Below are 23,230 nucleotides of genomic sequence, written 5' to 3' on the forward strand. Positions count from 1 at the left end.
ATCCAAGATGTCCATGTCTTTCTTTCTCGAAAAGAAATTAAGGTTTTTGATGAAAATATTCCAGGCTTTTTCTCCATATAATGGACTTCAATAGGACACAAACGTTTCAAGGACCAAATGACAGTTTCAGTGCAGCTTCAAAGGGCTTTAAACGATACCAGACGATGAATAAGGGTCTTATCTAGCGAAACGATCGGTCATTTCAAAAATAAATTAAAAACTTTAAGTTTTATAAGCACAAATGCTCGCCTTGCTCTGTTCTGTGATGCATGTTTGTGATCCTGTTCGAACTCGTTCATCAAAATGAACAAATCTTTTTTCGAGTCATTTCGTTCGTTGAATGAATGAAATGACTCGAAAAAAGATTTGTTCATTTTGATGAACGAGTTCGAACAGGAGAGTCACGAACGACGGTACACGCTCGCGCTGTGCAAGAGAGGGGTGATCAGCGCTGATTGGTTGTTTCTGACCGGGAGCAGTGTATTTCTGCTAATGGCAATAGGACCACAGGGAGGAGCCAGAGGAGCTTGATTTTTTCACAGATTATCGGTCTCATATTCTACTGTCAGGACATAATGACAGTTAACAAATATTTGTTTACAAAAGTTACCTACTGGAGCTTTAAATCATCTAAATCGACAACATTTAAGCTAGACCCTGTACCGACTAATTTATTGAAAGAAATGCTTCCAGAAGTCATAGATCCTCTTCTTAATATCATTAATTCATCTTTGTCATTAGGATACGTACCAAAAACTTTTAAGCTGGCTATGATTAAACTGCTTGATAAAAAAACGCAACTTGATCCTGCAGAATTAGTCAATTACAGGCCAATCTCGAATCTGCCTTTTCTGTCAAAGATACTAGAAAAGGCAGTATCCTCACAACTATGTTCCTTTCTAGAAAGAAATGGTATCTGCGAGGATTTTCAGTCAGGATTTAGACCGTACCATAGTACTGAGACAGCTCTCATCAGAGTCACAAATGATTTGCTCTTATCATCCAATCGTGGTTGTATCTCTCTATTTGTGCTACTCGATCTTAGTGCTGCATTTTATACTATTGACCACAACATTCTTTTAAAGAGACTCGAAAATTATGTTGGCATTAGTGGAATTGCATTAGCATGCTTTAAATCATACTTATCTGACGGTTAACAATTTGTAGCAGTAAATGAAGAGATGTCTTATCGATCACAAGTTTAGTATTGAGTACCACAAGGCTCAGTACTAGGACTGTTGCTGTTCACTCTGTAGATGCAACCCTTAGGAGATATCATTAGGAAGCATGGCATTAGTTTTCACTGTTATGCTGACGATACTCAGCTCTATATTCCTTCACGCCTATTTAGCACTTAAACTTTGTAACAATCTTCCTAACATTGTCCAGGAAGCAGAAACACTCTATCAGTTTAAATCTAGTTTAAAAACACATCTCTTCAACCTGGCATACACATAGAACACTATACATTCCTATTATTCAAATCAGTTAAATGATTATTAGGCTGCATAAATTAGGTCAGCCAGAACCGGGAACACTTCCTATAACACCTGATGTCCTCGCAGCATCATAAAAAGAATGGCATCTACGCTAATTTTAGTCTTTGTTTATTCCGAGTTTAACTGTAATCAGCCGGACCCAGGCCGTATCCAGATCAGATGGTGGATTTGCCCACAACGAATTCCTGAAGTGTCAGCAGAGATTGTGTCAACTAGACTCTCCCTTATGAAGGCCTTATTCGACACGACAGCCATCGGCACTGATCCTCAACAAACTCGTCTCCATACCCGCGTGATGACTCTGGTCTTCAAACAGATGAACTGCATAATATAATTTTCCGATCCAGTCTGACCTCTGACCTGTAATGCTGCCTGAATCATAATCATACACTGTTCATTCGTTGGCCAGAGGAGAACTGGCCCCCCTAGCCTGGTTTCTCCCAATGTTTTTTTTTGTCCCTCTCCCAATGTCCCCTGATGGAGTTTTGGTTCCTTGGCACTGTTGCCTTTTTCGCTTTGTCGCCATCGGCTTTTGGATTGCTTAGTTAGGGACATTTAATTTTATATTTAACAATTATATTACAAAATTATTTTCCTGTTATCTCTGAAAAGCTGCTTTGAAACAATCTGTATTGTAAAAAGCTATATAAATAAAGGTGACTTGACTTGACATTAAGCAATATTGCGATTCTTGTTTTTCTGTTGCCAAAATGAAGACCTCTTGAAATGATAATGAAGACTTTTCTTAAACTGTTTAAACTCGCATATTAATGTCTTATTTATAGTTAAATATTATATGAAGGAGAGGAAAAAAACATTTGACATAAAAACTTTTCCTTTTTTTGTGCTCATAAATAATAAACAAACAAAAAACATTACCATTAACACTAAGAAAAGTTAATTCAAAAGTGTAATTAAACTGATTCACAAATTAAAACTCAATATATCTATACTTACTTAAACAGGGTCACAAATGCTGCTACCCTCCAGCTCCACCTCGAGCCAAAGCTCACAAACCCACGAATAGCTGCATTATGTGCAGAGCGCTGGTGAGAAAAAAAAGGAGAAAAAAAAGTATATAGAACATCAATATGTGCATATTTTAACCACATAAAATAATGTGCTATTCAGCTATATAAAATGTAAAACAAATCAATTCATGCCTTGAAACAACAATGGAAAATTAGAGCAGATATCTGTATGAACAAAACATGACTCCGCTACAAAAAGATGAATACATTTCCAGCCTATCTTGTGTCTTACCACTGCATCCACTCTGTTTTGGTACATTGCAGCCTGGCTGAGCTGAATAAATCTCTCACGAGCATGTCTGGCTCCTGGTAGGCCTCCATAGACCATGCCTACTATGGCTGCAGCAATTCCACACTTTACTATATTCCTTAACTCCACTGAGTACATCTCACCTTCACTGTGTGGAGAGCAGAACATAATTAAAGAGAAGCAAATGCACCACATATAGTCCATAAGAGTGTCTCTGATATTGTGCACAATATGGTAACCAGATGTCTCTGGTTTTCTGGAGACAATCCCAGTTTTGGCATCCTGAAACATGAGGTGCATTGTTTTGGACACAATTTTGAAACATTCCTGAAGATTTTGTGATCACAACGCAGTAATTCACAAACACACTCACCTTAACTATACCACCACTATAGTTGTGTACACTTGATATGAATAAATCAAAACCACAATATTAAATGCCATGGATTTACTGAGTAATCCACTATTTTGTGGAGGGAAAAAACATAAAATTTTCACCTAAGATCTGCAGCAAATTAAAGGATGGAAAATTACTTTAGCACGGTGACCAGGGGCCCGTTCTTCATACATTGCTTAAAACATCCGAGATCAAATGAGACATCCAAGATAATATCATCGTGCTAATCATGATCCGGCTAATTGGGTTCTTCTAACACACCTGTTGTTTATGATTAGTATCGCTGGAATGAGTTATCTGAGATAATTACTCATTCATGCGTTGGTTTAAAAGGGGATATGTATCAATAGTAGAAACATTGATCAGCAACGCTGCTATTGGCTGCTCACCGTGGCCAAAGAGCGCGCTCAGTTTTTCTCATAGATATACAATATACCTATGAGTTTTTCTCCGCAGCAGAGCAAGAGTTATTGATTGAAGGATATGCAGAATTTGAAATCATAATTAAAACGCCAGGGAACACCTCAAAGTGTGCAAAAGCCAGCAGAGCGGGCTGGCAAAAAGTAGCAGACAAATTAAGTTTGTAGTGGCCATGTTAGATGTTTTTTATCACTTATTATAGTATATATTTTAATATTTTCTAAATAATAACTTTGTTCATTGTAATGTCAGAGTCACCACCCACTACTAGAACATGGGAACAAGTAAAAGTGAAGTACAAGAATATTCTACATAATGGTAATTTGTACTACTTCTACTAATCTCTTTTAAAAAAGGCACTGTTAATAAATGTTTGCCTGTTTATAAAAGCAACCAAGAAAAAGGCTGAGAAAAAAAAGAAAAGAAAAACAAACAGGTGGTGGCCCTGCACCCCCACATTATACCCAGGCAGAAGAGCTGGTTCTTGGGTTGAATGTGAACCGACCCACTGTGGAGGGCATCCCTAGGTTCAGCTCTTCCTCAGACCCACAGCCAGAGGCCAGAAGCAGCAACACCTTCACTGCTGGGAAATCAACTTTAAATGATCCTAGTACACTGTACAATAATTTGTTGCTGCATTAAATTAAGTAGGCCTATAATCCAAATGGCTGTCCAGTCATATCAACTGTTAAACCTTGAGTAGTAATGAATTGCTTTGACTTGTGAAAGTCTACATGTGTGAAACTACATGTAGCTAATGTAAAAAAATATGTTGCCATGAGTTATTGATCACATTTCCCCCCAGTGTACTTCATTGTAATGTGTTTTCCTCTTTTGTGCAGTCTTAAACAATACACCAACACTTTTACCTGTTCCCAAGCAAGTGGTGGCTGAAGCATGTGCAGGAAGACTTTTTCTAACGTTACATCAAAAGGGAAGAAAGTACAACACTTTGTAATGCCCATTTTTTTCCCCAATGCACAGACAGTGAAGAACACCTCTCAGTATGATTCAATATGAGTTGCAGTAGTCCACATCTACAGAAGAGTCTGCACAAAGCAGTGATGCAGAGGTGGGCAGTGTTGTACTTTTCCTTTTAATTTTTGATGCATAAGCCATGTGTTGACAGGTTTACCCCCACCCCTAGAAAATAGAGTATTTTGAAAATACTTGACAACTTAAAGAAAAAAAAAACTGGCACTAGAGATAGAGTTGCTTCATAGGAAGTGATATATTATTTCACACAGAGTACTATTGCTGACTTTGCATAATATCTCATTGCAGGCAAAAGATGACTATCACTTCTCTTTACAAAGAACATTTAAAATAAACCTCAAAGAACTCAGCATATTTGTCTTGTCTTTTATTAAACATTAATTAAATGTTTTATATTTTTTCTGATGGTGCAATGTTGTGTAAAATGGCACATGCAAGGTCACAGACACTTTAGTTGGCTAAAGTTCACTTCATTGTGTGCCCTTGTCCTGGCTAGAGAGGCATTGCTGGTCAGGGAATGGGGTCATAAAACACCTGTCTTCAAGCAGGATCCTGTTGTAATCACCTGTATAATGGAAAAATTCAGTTCTGTTAGGATAAGCATAAGTGCATATCACACACCATCTAAGAGATTTTAGTCTGTAAACTGCCTTTTTAAAATTTGATATAATATTACTAATCTGGAATATCAAGGATCGCAATAGTAACTTGCCTGCACTGTGATTAAAGCCCGACTCCGACGAGTCGAACATTTATGCGTTTCCAACAAATTAATGATGTAAACGACATCCTCACGGGTCATGAGAAAAATTATATCTATCAAAAAGTACACTTTAGCGCTGTGCTAAAAGACTTCCCGTGTCACCTCCGCTCATAAAGCCGCGATCTAATCCTGTTAACCTGAAATAAGCCTGCTCGCGAGCAGGTTCAAGCTTACGGACCTGTTGCTATGACAGCAAGTCCAGGATGAGCGTCGAAGAACCAAACAATCCAAGATCATGCCAAATCGCCAACAATCAAATCCTGCTAACTGAGTTAGCGACGTACAAAGAACGGGCCCCAGGAGGAGACATGTTCGGTTCACTTATCTTTGTTGTGGAAACGTGATAAGTCATGGCCACACATTTTTTTAAGATTACATCATCCTTATGTTGTGGCTACGCAATGTAAAGTAGTGGCCTTGAGATTCTATGTTGAGAGAATGACATATTTTTATCGTGGCCACGGCTTCATATGTTGAGGGAACTAAATCTATTTCTCATTGCCATGAGTTATATTAATAAACAACCTGCGTGACCATAGCAACCTGAAATTGTCAGAAATGGATAGGCCGATAATAATATTTATTTTTAATTAAGAATGAAAAAATAAGGGCGGAATTAAGAAATTATTATATTAATATATTATAGCCTATTATATTGTGCACAATGTTGCCTATAGACACCATTTAAATGAAGTTTATCAATAAATGATATAAGAATATGTAAGAACATGAAATAATATAAATATATGTATCCATCCCATCTCACAGCCTTTTAAAGGTGCAGTGTGTGATTTTTAGCGCCATCTAGTGGTGAGGTTGCGAATGCAAAAAGAAGTTACGGTGGCCGACAGGAAAAGACATCGTCCTCTGAGACAGCAGAGAGTAGCCAGTTAAGCAATGAGGCTTCTTTACAAAGATAAATTAAAGGGGTCATATAATGCCATTTCCATACAAGTTAATTTGATTCTTTAGGGTCTAAATGAAAAGTTTGTAATATACTTTAATTAAAAATTTTCGTTAGTATTGTAAGAAAACACAAATTTTACCTGGTCAAAAACAGCTCTGTTTTCAGCACGCCATTTCAGTGCATATACCTTTAAATGATAATAAGCTTCGCTCACTCCGCCCCCCTGTTCTGCGGACGTTCATAACAGCGTTATGACCACACCGCACGTGGAGTGTTTCCTTGACAACAGTTGAGGGTATAGGAAAAAAATGGCAGCGGGAGTCTCTGAGGAGGACACATCTGTGCAACCGTATCAGTTTGAACCGGAGTCGGAACAAGATGACGGTCCGAAGAAGTTCGACAATTAAGGCTCGAACATGACGTTTCTGAATGGTTGGTTATTATATTGTCACTTTGATCTATCTTTGTGTACTGGCAGGGTAGAGTAACTTAGTAAGATGTACGGACGCTATGTGTTTACTGATGTAAGTTACACGTACTCAGTTTGTAATAACACAATAACCATAACGCGTTGGATTATGAATTATATTGAGATCGTCGTACATAGAAAACATTCTGTATGTACCCTGAGTGTAAACCTTAGCCGCATTCATCGTGAAGCGATTTGCAAAGATTAATATAAAGGTTAATACAATTTTACACTTACTTTTTCTGGAGGTTCAGCAGGGAGACATTAATACTTGGTAACAATTCTTTTTTCAGGAGCAGCTTCTTATCAAAATCAGCTTTATAAGTTACTTCCTTCATTAAATAAAGCAGTCTGGTGAGAAAAGATTTGCGAATCGTGCAAACATGAAAGCATTGACGTTGCTCGTGGGGAATATTCCCTTCGAAAACAAAACTCAGCCACTGTGTCTTCAGCAGTTCGGATTTAGGAACATCAAAATTACTGGTGTGTTCGTTATTACACCCAAGAACAGAACACCACAATCGCTTAGACGCCATTCTGCTCCAGCGTATCAACAATGACGGACTATGATGACTGACAGCTCGCTCAGGGCAGGGATCTGTTGAAAGGCTGCTGTCAATCAACAATCGTGGGAGGGGCGTCCGATTTAGTGACGTCACAAAATCGAACGGCTCAATTTGAGGCAGGGGAAAACATATAAGGAGATTAAAACAAAAACATCAACTTGAAAAAGTGCATGTACCATTATATGACCCCTTTAAGAAATGGTGTTTACTATATTATTCAGTAAAACGTTATGTTATTAGGGGCCAAGCACCGAAGGTGCGGGCACCTATTGTAATTGTTCCGGTTCTTTTTAGGGGCCAAGCACCAAAGTTTCTATTGTTTCTGTCCAAGCACTATTGTTTCTGTTCTGGTTCTTCTTCTTATTATTCTTCCGACTGGGCGTCTATGGCAGCCCATAGTACCGTTTGCGGGAAAGTTGTTTTGGTTTGACATTCTGATAGAGGACAGTCCCAACATTAAATGCACCAATTTTGGTGTCTCTAACTCATTGCCTCTAGCGCCACCACCTCTCCAAAATTTCATTTTTATTATGCTAATAACTTTTGAACCGTAAGGCCTATCAACAAAATTATTTTTTCCTCTGATTCCATAGCTCATGACGATTCGATTGCACATAAAAATATGGCCGCCATTTTTAATTGTTCAAAAAAAGTACTTTTTCGAACTCGTCCTAGACGGTTTGTCTGATTTTCACCAAAATCGCACCAGATCATCTTCAGGCAGTGGGGACAAAAAGTTATGGAATTCAAGTTGATTCCCCAAACCGTTCTCGATAAACGCATGAAAATTTTTACGTAGCGCTTGTGAAAACAGACGTAAGGCTGTATCTCCGCAACGCTTTATCGTATTAAGACCAAACTTGGTACATGTCATCACAAGCATGAGGCTACATGCTGCGTTTCGGCACTACAGATTTTTGCTTATAACTTCTGAACGGTTTGTCCAAACATCATAAAATTTGTCTCGTTAGATTCAGGGCGTCATGTCGAGTCGACTGATATCCAATTTTCCCAGATCGGCCATGTTGGCTGTCAGCCATTTTGAATTATGTGCTAAAATGCTGTATTTTCTGAACGCATGAACGAATTGTTACGAAACTCGGTATGGGTAATCAGTACGATGCCTTGAAGGAGCCTGAGAAGTTTTGAAACAGCGCCACCTATCCCAAATGTATCCAAGAATGTTTAAATCCAGAGATATAAGCAATTTTAACCAGGACACAGACCGTGTCCATGCGTCGCCTATCAATGACATCATGCCCTCGATTTTCGGTTTTATTCTGTAGAAACCATGTAAACACCAAAGACGCTTTAATATATTATGTGTTTTATTCGACAAGTGAGCAACTGTTAAATTTATGGATAGAAAACTGATTATTATCTAAATATAGTTAGTCATATTGTTTAATCATGTTTTACCATACCTAATATCGATCTAGCTTACTGCAGAGTGTAACATAGTAGCCGCATAGTAGCGAATGCACAAAGTAGCATTATAACATAACTGTCAACACACTCAAATCAATCTAAACTGTTACCCAACAAATATGACCGGAAGAAGCGGAAGAGGTCGTCTGCGGCATAATAAAAGCTCTACTGCTCTCGAGCAAAAATCCCGGCGTCATCGAGCTACACCTTTGTTTTGAATGAGTGACCTCTAGCGGCGAAAAATTACGTACTGTGTCTTTAAACCTAAATAAAATGAAATATGAAATGAAATTCCCGTGCGCTAAAAATAAGCTTTATTGGCATGACTGTCGGGCATTTACAGTATTTACAAAACATAGGATATAAGATAATGCATAACGGTAATTTTGGGTAAAGAGATAATGAGGTCCAACTTATATATAATAAACAAAATTAAGATGAGCCAGTGAATGAATATAAAATACTTTAGGATGTGATGAATACATACACACACACATATATATATATATATATATATATATATATACACACACATATATATATATATATATATATATATATATATATATATATATATATATATATATATATTGTCACAGCCCGGCTCAGAGGTTGTGACAAAGAAGCGGGACGCAAAAACTTTATTCAAAAGATAACCAATTTATTTACCAAACAAAACCAGAATTAAACACAAAATGCCAGCAACAAAACAAAACACGGAAAGGGAACAGTCACGCCAGAGGGTGAACCCCTCGCTCGTTCCTCCTAAAGGCAGAGAGCAGGAAGCTTTTATCAGGAAGAGAAACTCCCACTACAGGTGTCCTCCAACAGCTCTCAGAATTGCAGCCCCGCCCCACTGAAACACAGACATAGCACAAACAAGTATAGAGGCCGTCACACTCCCCCCCATATAAAGGGGGTCCCCAGAAGGAAACCGTCTAGGACAAACCATCTAGGACAAGATCGAAAAAGTAGGTTTTTTGAACAATTCAAAATGGCGGCCATATTTTGCTGATAGGCCTTATGGTTCAAAAGTTATTAGCATAATAAAAGTGAAATTTTGGACAGGTGGTGGCGCTAGAGGGAATGAGTTACAGACACCAAAATTGGTGTATTTAATGTTGGGACTGTCCTCTATCAGAATGTCAAACCAAAAAAACTTTACCGCAAACGGTTCTATGGGCTGCAATAGACGCCCAGTCGGAAGAAGAAGAAGAAACGGAAGAATAGATATAGCTGCAAGCAGCCATTACCGGGGCCAAGCGCAAGAAGCGGCAACAGATGCCATCATGGGTGGGAGTGGCAGACCAACTGCAGCAAGGAGCAATTAAAGACATTTTAAGAGAATTTTGGGAAAATGGCTGAAAAATCATATATAAAGTAACTTATAAGATGATTTAATGGTTTATCACTTTCAACAAATAGGTGGCGCAGTTACGAAATCGATGTGATGTGGTCAGAGTGAGGTGACAATGACACATACAAAGTTTGGTTTCAAAATGTCAAGGCATTGCAGAGATAAAGTCTGAATAGTCATTTTGGCAGCATGCCTCAACTTTGATGCTGCGGTATACGAAAACGGTTTCGTCTATCAACACAAAATCCATAACTTTTGGTGAAAATCGGACAAACGGTCTAGGAGGAGTTCGAAAAAGTAGGTATTTAATGAAAATCAAGATGGCGGACAGGAAGTTTGGCTGACTTTGGCAAAATTGGTATCTTTGTTTTCAGCATAACGCAAGGAATCAATAAAGACCAAAGTCATTATAATAGGCAAATTCATTCAAAAGTTATTAGCATTTTTGTATATTTAATTATAACTTTTGACCAAAAGGTGGCGCTTTCTCATAATCTTTTGAGTACCTTCAGGAGATGGTGCTGGTTGCAAATTCTGAGTTTCATAATGTTACAGCAATGCATTTGTTAAGTATAGCATTTTACATCACAAAACTGTATTGAAGTCAATGGAAATTTCATGTTTTGTTCTATTATAGTGCCACCAAGAGGCAAAATCTCACAATTTTTTTCCTGTGTCTTCGGAATGAGCCCATACATGTGTGTGCCAAATTTGGTGAAAATATCTCAATTCGCTTCGGAGTTATAGACATTTATATGAAAAAACACCTCAAAAATGACTGGCACATGACTTTGATTGAATTTTACTACCCCTTACTATCAATATTTTGGCATTTAGGCACTGACTGGTGGTTAACAGGCTATGCTTCCAAACTTCTGCCGGTGGTTTCGTTTCGAACGGTTTCAAAGATATCAGCAAATGTTTTTTGAGCGCTAAATCACAACACTACACAAACCGTAAGGCAAAACCTAGCATATTTGGTATCTGTGGACTCGGCAAGGATTCAGGAACCTAACGAGATGACTCCTGTGAAAATAAGTCAACCACACCCAGAGTTATAAGCATTTGAAAAATAAATTTTACCACTAGGTGGCGCTGTTTCGAAACTTCTCATGATCCTTCAGGGCATCGTACTGATGACCCATACAGAGTTTCGTAACAATTCGTTCATCTGTTCAGAATATACAGCATTTTAGCACATAATTCAAAATGGCCGACAGCCAAAATGGCCGACAGCCAAAATGGCCGATCTGGGAAAATTGGATATTGCTCGACTCGAAATGATGCCCTGAATCTAACGAGACCACTTTTATTTTTGGACAAACCGTTCAGAAGTTATAAGCAAAAATAGCCATTTTCTGTATCTCCGGACCAGTAGGTGGCGCTGCGCCAAAACGCAGCATGTAGCCTCAGGTCATGCTTGTGATGACATGTACCAAGTTTAGTCTTAATATGATAAAGTGTTGCGGAGATACAGCGTTACGTCTGTTTTCGCAAGCGCTACGTAGATATCTTTCAGTGCGTTTATCAAAAACGGTTTGAAGAATCAACTTGAATTCCATAACTTTTTGTCCCCACTGCCTGAAGATGATCTGGTGCGATTTTGGTGAAAATCGGACAAACCGTCTAGGACGAGTTCGAAAAAGTAGGTTTTTTGAACAATTCAAAATGGCTGCCATATTTTTATAACAGATAATGAAGTCATAGGGTGCAATCGAATCGTCATGCGATCCCAAATCAGAGGAAACAATACTTTTGTTGATAGGCCATACGTTTCAAAATTTATGAGCATAATAAAAGTGAAATTTCGGACAGGTGGTGGCGCTAGAGGGAATATATTTCCTTTATTTTTCCAGGAAGGTCCCATTGAGATTAAAAGAAATATCTTCCGCCAGGGAGTCCTGGCCAAGATGGCCACACTACAAATCACACACAAACACACAACACATATAAAACATTCCAGAAAGTCAGAGCTCAACATCAGTGGCGCCTCCAGAAATTTTTCATAGGGGTGGCCAGATGGGGCCACTTAAAATCTTGGGGTGGCACACCAAAACTATAAACCATAATTTCAGAATTTTATTCTACTGTTGTAGTAAACCGGCCAGTAGAAAACTATCAGAAAGACTTATGGAAACTCCAACTGATATACTTTGGTTTATTGTGTTATATTTAATGTTACTAATGATATTAGTAGGGCCCTACTAATATATATTATATTATATATAATGATATATTATATAGATATGATGTATATAAGGGCCCTCGCCCGCGGCAAATTTCCAGATACTTACATAATTGTGATGAATTTAATCCTTTTTAAGTTATTATTTTGCAATGTAAGATTACAGTTAACACCTTTAAATATTACATAAATGTATTATGAATTTTTAATAAACTTAATGAGTGTATAAATAAGCAGCAAAAAGTAATTCTTGAAAAATCTAAATATGTTAATAAAAACAAATTACTGTTAGTTCTCTTATAAAATTCAATCAGGCAATCATACATTTCACAATTTTATATTTATATATTAATGTCAAGAATTCAGAAGTGCATATAGGCTATAGCCTACACTACAAAGAAATAATATACAATTAAATTATGCTTATTTTAAATGTATTGAGCAGGCTAGGTATAACAAAATATATTGGCTTTTAATAATATTTCAGTGCGCAAACCCATGATAACATGAGAAACAGAGTGCACACAGCTTGTATGCGCATCACGGGATTCGCGGGTGCAGAATGATGTGCTCAAAGCAACATGGAGTCACAGTGTGCAGCGCTGCGCTGCATAAGTGCGCATTTAAAAGTTCACGCCATAAAGTGAAGAAATGTCGAGCGCACAAATCCTAGTGCGATTTGTTCCTTTGTTTCACAGTTTTAAATTCCAGTTATTGTGTGTTTGTTGCCGATTCATAGTCCTTGTGATGTGTGTGATCTAGCAAGCACACGGTAATGAGTCGTTTAAAAACAGCAACAAACTCCAACAAAATAAAGTAATTTTATTATGCAGATCTACAGCCTTTTATCTACAGATCATGCATTATAATGTGAATATATCATATTGGAGAGAGTTTTACCGTGCATCCAAGAGGCGCGCGCGCTGTTTGAATAATTATGGAGAATGATTGACAGCCGTAGAGGAGGGAAAACGAGTTTCCGTATACTTTAATGATGTAAATAGACTTCTGTCCCTCACATTAAGCTATGGAATGACTTCAGATGACTTTGTCACCCAAACTGACGTGAAAAAAGCGGGAGGTGCCAAAAAGCGCGCTGTTTGCATCCCTGCTTGTCAAAACGTGGCAAAGACACATCAAAAAGCTGCTGTAACAGTATACTGTAACCATTTGGCACTTAAAAAGCACGTCACGACACATAATTTCCCGTCTTCTTTTACTAAAGAATATTTTTGACTTATTTATGAAATGCATAACTGATGCTACTAAAATTTATACTGGCCATTGGGGTGGCCCGTGGGGTGGCCAGGAGTCGGCCAGGGGTGGCCACGGCCACCCCTGGCCACCCCCTGGTGGCGCCACTGCTCAACATTCATCATAAATCAAGTAACAAAACAACATGATTCAATCATTGTAGACTGCAGTAAATTTTTAAATACATTCAGAGGAGGAATTGTTTCTAGAGGGACAGTAGCTTGAAATTCATTCCACAGCCATGGAGCATAGTAAGAGAAAGATGGTTTTCCATGTTCTGAATGTACCCTAGGTACTACTAATTTAATCCCATTAGATGATCTAGTGCTATAGTTCTTTCTACTTAAACATAGAAGACTAGTAATGTAATTTGGAAGCATACCCATCAATATCTTTACAATAAATACGAACATATGGGATTTCCTTCTTTGATATAAAGAGGACCAACCCAAATAGTTGTACAGCAAACAATGATGAGTATGTGAACAAGAATTTGTTATAAAACGCAGTGCAGCATGATAAACACCATCCAGCCTTTTCAATAGATATGTAGAAGCATGCATGTACACAACATCACCATAGTCTAAAATAGGTAAAATAGTACTCTGTATTATTCTCTTTCTAGCTGTAAATGAAAAACATTTTTTTTCCCGAAAAAGAAAACCCAGTCTTGGTTTACCAAGTAATTAATGTGAACATCAAAGGCTAACTTCTCATCGAACCATATTCCTAGATATTTATAAGTTGGTACTCTTTCTATATGTAAACCCTCAATATGTAAACCATGGATGAGGTGTAATTATCTACAGCAACACATTGAGTTCTATCCAATAAATAATTTTTAAACCAACTCACAGCCGAATTATCGAGGCCTACACTTTTAAGCCTCTGTAACAGTAAGACATGATCCACTAAGTCAAACGCTTTTGTCAAATCAACAAATAAGGCCGCACAAAGTTGTCTCTTATCAAGAGCAGTGATTAAATCATTAGCAACTAATGTGGTAGCTGTTATCGTACTATGGCCCGCTCTAAATCCTGACTAAAATTAGTTCAAAATATTATGACTATGTAGATATTCTTTCATTTGATCATTTATCAGGGTTCCTGGACACTTTTTAAAGTCCAATTTAAGGCTTTTTAAGACCTTTTTAAGACCTGAAGAAATCAAAATTAATACCGTACATTAGGGGTGTGCAATATTGACAAAAATATATCTCGATATTTTAAACGTTTTGTTGACAATAATTAGATGATATTTTACTGATTGTGTTTTTGTGCTGGTGCAATGGCTGGTTTAGGCCTGTTGACAGCAGACTCACAAAGATATTCCTATTTTTCATATTCTATGCAGTGGTCAGTTCACAGTAGTGACAGAAACGATTAATTAATGTGCAAAATTTGCTACCTTAAATTGATTTCCTGGGGCATTTTCACCTATATATGGACATTTTTTCTAAACTTATTTAGAGTTATGCATCACCTTTTATGTCAAATACTAACATTCAAATTATTCAAATTAAATTATACAGTAATTATACTTATTTATACAATAATACTTAATTACACAATAATTAGGCTATACAGTACCGCCGTTACCAGTCAAATTAAATCATTCAATCAAAATCCATCTTTGCAGTGCACAGGTGACACAGAAGCGGCATCAGAAGTGGCATTAATATTTACACTCCATTTACAATTGCATAAATAAAGCTATGAGATTATTCAATATTTAAATATGAAATTATTTCTAATTTTAACGTTTTAATTAGAGGGTACTTTAAATATGAAAGTAAAACCGCCAGTAGGTGGCAGCAAGTCACAGTCTTAATACCGTAAGCGAGTTGAGGGAGTCATTCATTCATTCAACCGATTTGTTCAAACGGCTGATTCATTCGGGAAAAAAACAAGTGATTGCTCATTGAATCGTTAAAATGACTCGTTCAAAACGTGGATTTCAGTCAAGAAATCATCGCTTTCTGTTGCATTGAGACTCTGCTACGGTTTCATTTTGAAATTCTAGTCGGCGAAATAAAGGGAAAACAAACAATATTGACAATATGGTGTCTAAAAAGTAACTCATAATGTTAATTTATTTTTAATTTAACTATTGTATAACATAAATATATCACACTTGTGCACGGGAAAACAGCACTCTTACTGATGTGATATTCTAAAATAAGAACATAATATGATATAAATATAAGACAAAAACTAATTTGGGGACATAGGCCTACCTATAACTGCACTGACACATCACGCAGTGAAAGCACGGAAGACAAATGCGATGTCAGCTCACAGTGCCTCGTACATCGTTAAAACAATGATTACAATATCATGGTAGACAATACACATCGCACACCCCTACGCACATAAAGAATGAACTTACGACTGAACTGACATTTGCCAACTTTCTTCTTCTCTCCTCTCTCGCGTGTAGGAGACAGACGTTATTCTGCCGCGAATGTGATGCGAATTGTCACGTGAAAAAGCAAATCCACAAAGATAGAATAATAAAAAATAATACTAGGCTAATTAGATAGTTTTAATTTGGAAAACATTTAGATATGTCTAAGTCGAAGTGTCATCTAAAATTTAAGACCTTTCAAAAGTAAAAATAAGACTTTATAAGACTTTTTATGGCCTTATATTTTAAAAATCTAATTTAAGACTTTTTAAGACTTGTTAAAGGGGTCATATAAAGGTACATGCACTTTTTCAAGTTGATTGTACTGAAATGTGTGTTGGCAGTGCCTGTACACAACCATCATATAATGATAAAAATCTATCCAGTGTTTTTGTTTTAATGTCCGTATATATGTTTTCCCCTGCCTCAAATTGAGCCGTTCGATTTTGTGACGTCACTAAATCGACGCCCCTCCCACGATTGTTGATTGACAGCAGCGTTTTAACAGATCCCTGCCCTGAGCGAGCTGTCAGTCATCATAGTCCGCCATTGTTGATACGCTGGAGCAGAATTGCGTCTAAGCGATTGTGGTGTTCTGTTCTTGGGTGTAATAACGAACACAGCAGTAATTTTGATGTTCCTAAATCCGAACCGCTGAAGACACAGTGGCTGAGTTTTGTTTTCAAAGGGAATATTCCCCCCGAGCAACGTCAATGCTTGTTTCATGTTTGCGTGATTCGCAAATCTTTTCTCACCAGACTGCTTTATTAACGAAGGAAGTAACTTATAAAGCTGATTTTGATAAGAAGCTGCTCCTGAAAAAAGAATCGTTACCAACTATTCATGTCTCCCTGCTGAACCTCCAGAAAAAGTAAGTGTACAATTTTATTAACCTTTATATTAATCTTTGCAAATCGCTTCACGATGAATGCGGCTAAGTTTTACACCCAGGGTACATACGGCATGTTTTCTATGTACGACGTTCTCAATATAATTCATAATCCCACGTTCATAATGAACAACGCGTTATGGTTTTTGTGTTATTACAAACTGAGTACGTATAACTTACATCAGTAAACACATAGCGTTCGTACATCCCACTAAGTTACTCTACCCTGCCAGTACACAAAGATAGATCAAAGTGACAATATAATAACCAACCATTCAGAAACGGCATGTTCGAGCCTTAATTGTCGAACTTCTCCGGGCCGTCATCTTGTTCAGACTCCGGTTCAAACTGATACGGTTGCACAGATGTGTCCTCCTCAGAGACTCCCGCTGTTGTCAAGGAAACACTCCACGTGCGGTGTGGTCATAACGCTGTCATGAACGCCCGCAGAACAGAGGGACGGAGTCTGGAGTGAGCGAAGCTCATTATCATTTAAAGGCATATGCACTGAAATGGCGTGCTGAAAACAGAGCTGTTTTTGACCAGGTAAAATTAGTGTTTTCTTACAATACTAACGAAAAAATGTAATTAAGGTATATTACAAACTTTTCATTTAGACCCTAAAGAATCAAATTAACTTGTATGAAAATGGCATTATATGAACCCTTTAACCTGTCACCTCTGACCTTCAACAGCTGTCACAGCTCCTGGTGCAGATGGGATGTGTTGTTGCAGGAACTGATATGCTATAGGCTACTCCTGACTGGTCGAAATCTCTTGCTACTTAGGACAAATGTAATGTACAGAAGTAGCTGCACTGCTTAAATACAAAATTAATGTTTTTGAACGAAAAGATAAGTAAAGTCACTCTGATGACAATTTTTATGTGAAATGTGCATATTTACCCCCAATTGTCATGGTATGGGGAAAATTATTTTTTTTTTAAACTTGAAACCAATTTTATTGGATTCCTTGACCCCAAAAATGTACACTTTGACACCAAATTTGTCATTATAGCGATAACAGAAGCAAAGATATGGGCTCTAGAGTATTTTTGGCGCATTGGCGGCCATTATTGAAAAAAACATCTTTATTTCTGATACAAAGTGTGATCTCACTTGTGTCTTAGGATAAATTGATTTGTATGACCCTAAGGTATTTCCATACCAAAGGAGACCTTTGCGTCATGACTTGAAGTCAAAGGCCTATTTTTTGGGCTTAACCTGCCTACTACTGTGTCATGGCTATCACAGAGACATGGTTGGACAACATCATCACATCCAGCGAGGTGGGATCCCCCAGTTTCTCTGTGTTTAGGACTGACCGGGACCCTACAATCACAAGGAAGACCTGTGGTGGCGGGGTCTGTCTACTCATCCGGGACGAATGGTGTCGTACAGTGGTGGTAAGAGAGAGTTTGTGTACCCCTGATATTGAACTGTTGTGTGTCTCCCTTCGGCCTTTTTATCTGCCCAGAGAGTTCCTTTAGATATTTTTTTACTGTCGTATACATACACCCAAAGGCAAATTTCGACAGGGCACTAGACATTATTTTTAATCTTTCCCATAAGCTCAATCTACTGTCTCCGGATGCCCCTAAGTTTATTTTAGGAGATATTAATAATTGCCCTGTGAAAAAGTGCTTACGCACATTTTATCAGTACGTGGATTGTCCCTCCAGGAAAAATAATTTTTTAGACCTATGTTATGGATCTGTCAAAGACGCTTACTCTTCATCATTGCTCCCACCACTAGGGGCATCTGACCACAATGTGGTTTATCTCCGTCCTACATGTCAGAGGCTCTTGCAAAGGGAGAAGCCCCAAGAACGCTCAGTTAAAGTATGGAATAATGACAGTATTATGGCTCTGCAGGGTTGTTTCGATTGTACAAAAAACTGGGACATTTTTAAATGCCCTGATATAAATGAACAGGTAGAAACAATATCTGAATACATCAATTTCTGTGTAGATACAGTTATACCCATAAAAATGATTAAAGTCTTTCCAAACGATAAGCCCTGGATTTCCAACAAATTAAAGCATCTTATAATTGAAAAGAAAAAAGTATGATGGAATCCAGGATGATACAGCCAAAAGGGATATACAGAGACAAATTAAAAGACAAATAAAGCTGGATAAATTACAGGTACAGACAGAAGATCGAGGCAACCCTGGTGTCAGGCAACTCCCGTGAGGCATGGCAGGGGATCAAGACACTGACCAATGTCGCCCACAATGGCAAAGGGAATTCTACCTTGCTGCCCCACTCCCACCCCCTGCATCTGTATTAAACATCAGACAATTGGATGTCTTCTACCTTTTTAGTTCCTGTAATCCACGGAAAAGTCCTGGCCCTGATAAAATCTGTGGTAATATCCTCAAGCACTGTGCAGAACAGTTAGCCCCTGTGTTTACTGTTTACTGACATTTTTAACTCTTCTCTTAATCTCTGTAAAGTCCCCGATTTGTGGAAAACATCGACCATTGTACCCAAAACTGCCTAGACCTACAGAGTCCAATGACGTACGACCCATTGCGTTGACATCATTGGTCATGAAGTGCCTGGAGCGCCTGGTAAAGAGGTACATTGTATCACAAACCCACCATCTTATGGACCCCCTGCAATTCGCTTATCAAGCCTCCAGGGGGTTGGACGATGCAATTTTGACATTAATGCATTTTTTGCATATCCATCTTGAGAAACCAAAGACTCATCATCTGCTTTTAACACCATGCAACCCAAGATTCTTGCAGACATTTTAGCCAGTGAATTCTATCTTAACTCAGGTATTATTAATTGGATCATGGACTTTCTTACTAGATAGATAAAATCCATAGGCTCTCCACAAAGATGTGTTCTATCTCCTTTGCTATTTATTTTATACACAAATTCATGCACTAGCACTTTTCAAAACAGCCATTTTATTAAATATGCAGATGACACAGCTCTAGTGAGTCTGTTACAGGACGGGGAGGTGGATCAAGGGCCAGTTTTAGACTCCTTTTTAGATGGTGCAATAATTTACATTTAATTTTAAATACCAATAAGACCAAAGAAATGTCCATAGATTTTAGAAAGTCACAGCAACCCACCGACACTTTTATCAATGGGGAGATTATTCAGGCTGTCACAAACTATAAATACCTTGGCATTGTACTGGACAACAAGCTTAAATGGGACTCGTGGACTGATCTTTTGCACACTAAGACACAGCAAAGAATGTATTCTTAAAGAAACTGCTTGTTTTTAATGTCAATAACAAAATGCTTCAAATTTTTTATACTGCTTTTATTGAAAGTGTTTTTACTTTCTGTATTAACTGTTGGTTCGGAAATGCCATTGAATCCCAGAAAAAGATACTCAGGAAAACAGTTACTTCTGCCAGCAAGTTACTTGAGATAACACTACCGAGCATTGAAAACATTTACAAAGACAGAATGGTGAGAAAGGCGATGAGAAAGGTATGTGATTACACACACCCGTTGGCATCTCATTTTAAACTACTGCCATCTAGGTTTAAATTTTGAGCATAAAAAAGTTACTGACTGCAGCTTTAAATGAGTAGTTCACTTTAAAATGAAAATTAGTGTAAATGAGTTTCCGCCCAAACAAACATACGGACTCGACTTAAAGGAGAACTAACTACAATTTTTAAGTTAATCTTGATCGTTATACCTTTGTGAGTACTGTTTATAGAAAAAAAAAACGAACCGGATTGGTGATTGCAAAACGGAGCTGTTACAGCTAATGCCCAGAGCTCTAACTCAGCTAAAACGGCAGTTAACGGGCATATACATAAAGAGTGTCTTTGTGCCTCTTAACAGACGCAAAATTCAAATATAGCTGCGAGCAGCGATTGCGGGCCCAATGCGGTGCCGCCAGTTTTGGCCCTTCATCGCTGCTCGCAGCTATATATATATATATATATATATATATATATATATATATATAAACAAGCCGTCACCCCGGTGCCTTTAGGGTTATTGTGCACGACGCGCAAATACGTAACCCCCGCTTTGACTGTTGAAAAGAAGTGTGCTGTAGAGCTTGCATCAGTGTGGGCTCTGCAAAAGTGCACATCGAGGGCACATATCAACCACGCAGTATGCGTGAGAAACCTTCTGAAACCTAAAATCAAAAATGAGACAGCCTACGGTCTCATGGATTTAACGGACACATGAAATAAGTACACAAGACCGAAAATTCATATGAAGTGTGCCATTTGGGGACAGGGCCTATGATTGTGAACCACAATAGCCACATATATGAGATCATTTAAATTTACAGTAATTTTTAGGTCAATATGTTTTGCAGCACTTAAAAGTGTAAATCCAGAAGCCCAGTATTTATCTGGAGGTCTTTGTCCTTTGCCTGTCAACCTGGTTTGTCTCTGCCATTTCTGTTCTGCCCTGTTTGCCATTGTTCACCCTGCCTGTCTTGACCATTCTTAATAAAAAAGCTGTAAATGAATTCCCCTGGCCTGGCCCTGCCTCGATACAACACATATGCTGCATCTGCTCGCTATCTGCCGATCGGCTCTGGTAGTTCCGCTTCAGCACTGATGATGTTGTAGGAATAGTGCGCTCTGGTTGATCTGGATTATTCTAGAATTTTTATTTTATACAGAAATAAGTTATTTATAATTCAGATGATATATATATATATATATATATATATATATATATATATATATATATATATAAATATATATATATATATATATATATATATATATATAAATATATACAGACACAGAGAATATTACCTGCCTTACCTGATTAGAACAATGAAAAAATAAATTAAAAAATAACTAGGGAATCACTAAACCAAGAGAATTATTCTGATTTGATGATACACTCAAAATATTACACAAGCAATCCTTTAAATTTAATGATATACAGAACAGAACAAGAATTTTAAAAAACTATAAACAAGAAGTAACCGAAATAATGTGAAGCGAAAGTGAAAGTAAGTGGTGTTGGGCTCACGTAAATCTCTCATTAGAATCAAACTGTTTCAACATTTGCGATGTATTTGGATGCTAAACTATTCTTTATTATAGGCTTTGTACTTTACTCACGTTCCAATATATGTGTGTGTGTTTATGTGTGTGTGTGTGTGTGTGTGGTGTGAGAGAGAAAGAGAGAGGCGCGGGCGCGATCGAACTATGTGTGTGTGTGTGCGTGTGTCTGTGTGTGAGAGAGAGAGGCGCCGGTGCAATCGAACTGTGTGTGTGTGTGTGTGTGTGGGAGAGAGAGAGGCGCGGGCGCGATCGAACTGTGTGTGTGTGTGTGTGTGCTTGTGAGAGAGAGAGGTGCGGGCGCGATCGAACTGTGTGTGTGTGTGTGTGTGCGTGAGTGAGTGAGAGAGAGAGAGAGATGCGCGGGCGCGATCGAACTGTGTGTGTGTGTGTGTGTGTGTTAGGCTTGGGCGGTATCCAAATTTTGATACCGTCAAACCTCCTCCCTATTTTACCGGGGTATACGGTATTACCGTGACTAATTAAAAATTATGACATAAGGCTCAGACAGCGTCACCAAACTGTTGGCTTGTGTCTACACCGTTCAGAAACTGAATATCAGATCGGGCAAAAAAACACAACAAAAAAAATCAAGGCAAACCCGTGCACGTTGTGTCTGATCCCTGTTGACGGCATTAAATGTAATATGAGCCGTAGCCCTATTTAGACTCGACTATTTTTAATACGTGGGCCGTTATAATATGGTGGCGCCAAATAATTGTTTAACCCAGATGCTGAGGGGGTGGTAGATATAAATACTTATAAATGAGCAAAAATGGGACAATTAATAATATTTAATTATTTTAATTATGACAATTGTATTCATTTTATTAATTCATTTAAATTAAATTAACAAGCAACAAGTGCATTTGTAAATCCGGTGACACGCGTCCATTGATTTTTATTAATACAACTTTTCTGTCAGTGCTGCAAAGATTAAGCTGACGATCGCCATCACCTAGTGAACGCGCATATATAGAGAGAAATGCAAATCATGGATTACATAATCAGAAGGTATAGGCTAGCCTTTTTCTTTTCCTTTTGAATTGTTTCGTTTAAAGAAATTGACGATTGATATCTCCGCAGTGAACGCGCCTATAGAGAGAAATGCACATCCTGGATTAATCAGAGAGTATGCTGCCTATATTTCTTTTCCTTTTGAATTGTTTAGTTTAAAGAAATTGATGAATCGCCATCTCCATAGTGAACGATAGAGAGAAATGCACATCATGGATTACATAATCAGAGTGTAGGCTAGCCTATTTCTTTTCGTTTGGAATAGTTTCGTTTAATTTGATGATCGCCATTTCCGTATGAACGCACATAGAGAGAAATGCACATCATGGATTAAATAATCAGCGAGTGGCCTATTTCTTTTCGTTTTGAATTG

General features: G+C 37.9%; 1 protein-coding gene across 4 annotated transcripts in view; it reads right to left on the minus strand.

The window, feature by feature from the left end:
• Nucleotides 1–23,230, minus strand: part of timmdc1 (translocase of inner mitochondrial membrane domain containing 1) — a 168,382-nt gene that overhangs the window by 82,214 nt on the left and 62,938 nt on the right. For all 4 annotated transcript variants that reach the window (XM_077232267.1, XM_077232265.1, XM_077232266.1 and 1 more), the window contains exons 3-4: nucleotides 2,763–2,928; nucleotides 2,457–2,545 (exon numbers count right to left, since the gene is read on the minus strand). In XM_077232267.1, the coding sequence (XP_077088382.1) occupies nucleotides 2,457–2,545; nucleotides 2,763–2,928 (255 nt within the window). The remainder of the gene's footprint in view (nucleotides 1–2,456; nucleotides 2,546–2,762; nucleotides 2,929–23,230) is intronic.

This window comes from Siphateles boraxobius, unplaced genomic scaffold (genome assembly GCF_051911475.1).
Source record: "Siphateles boraxobius isolate OS27281-9 unplaced genomic scaffold, OSU_SipBor_1 17, whole genome shotgun sequence".
Classification (NCBI taxonomy): domain Eukaryota; kingdom Metazoa; phylum Chordata; class Actinopteri; order Cypriniformes; family Leuciscidae; genus Siphateles; species Siphateles boraxobius.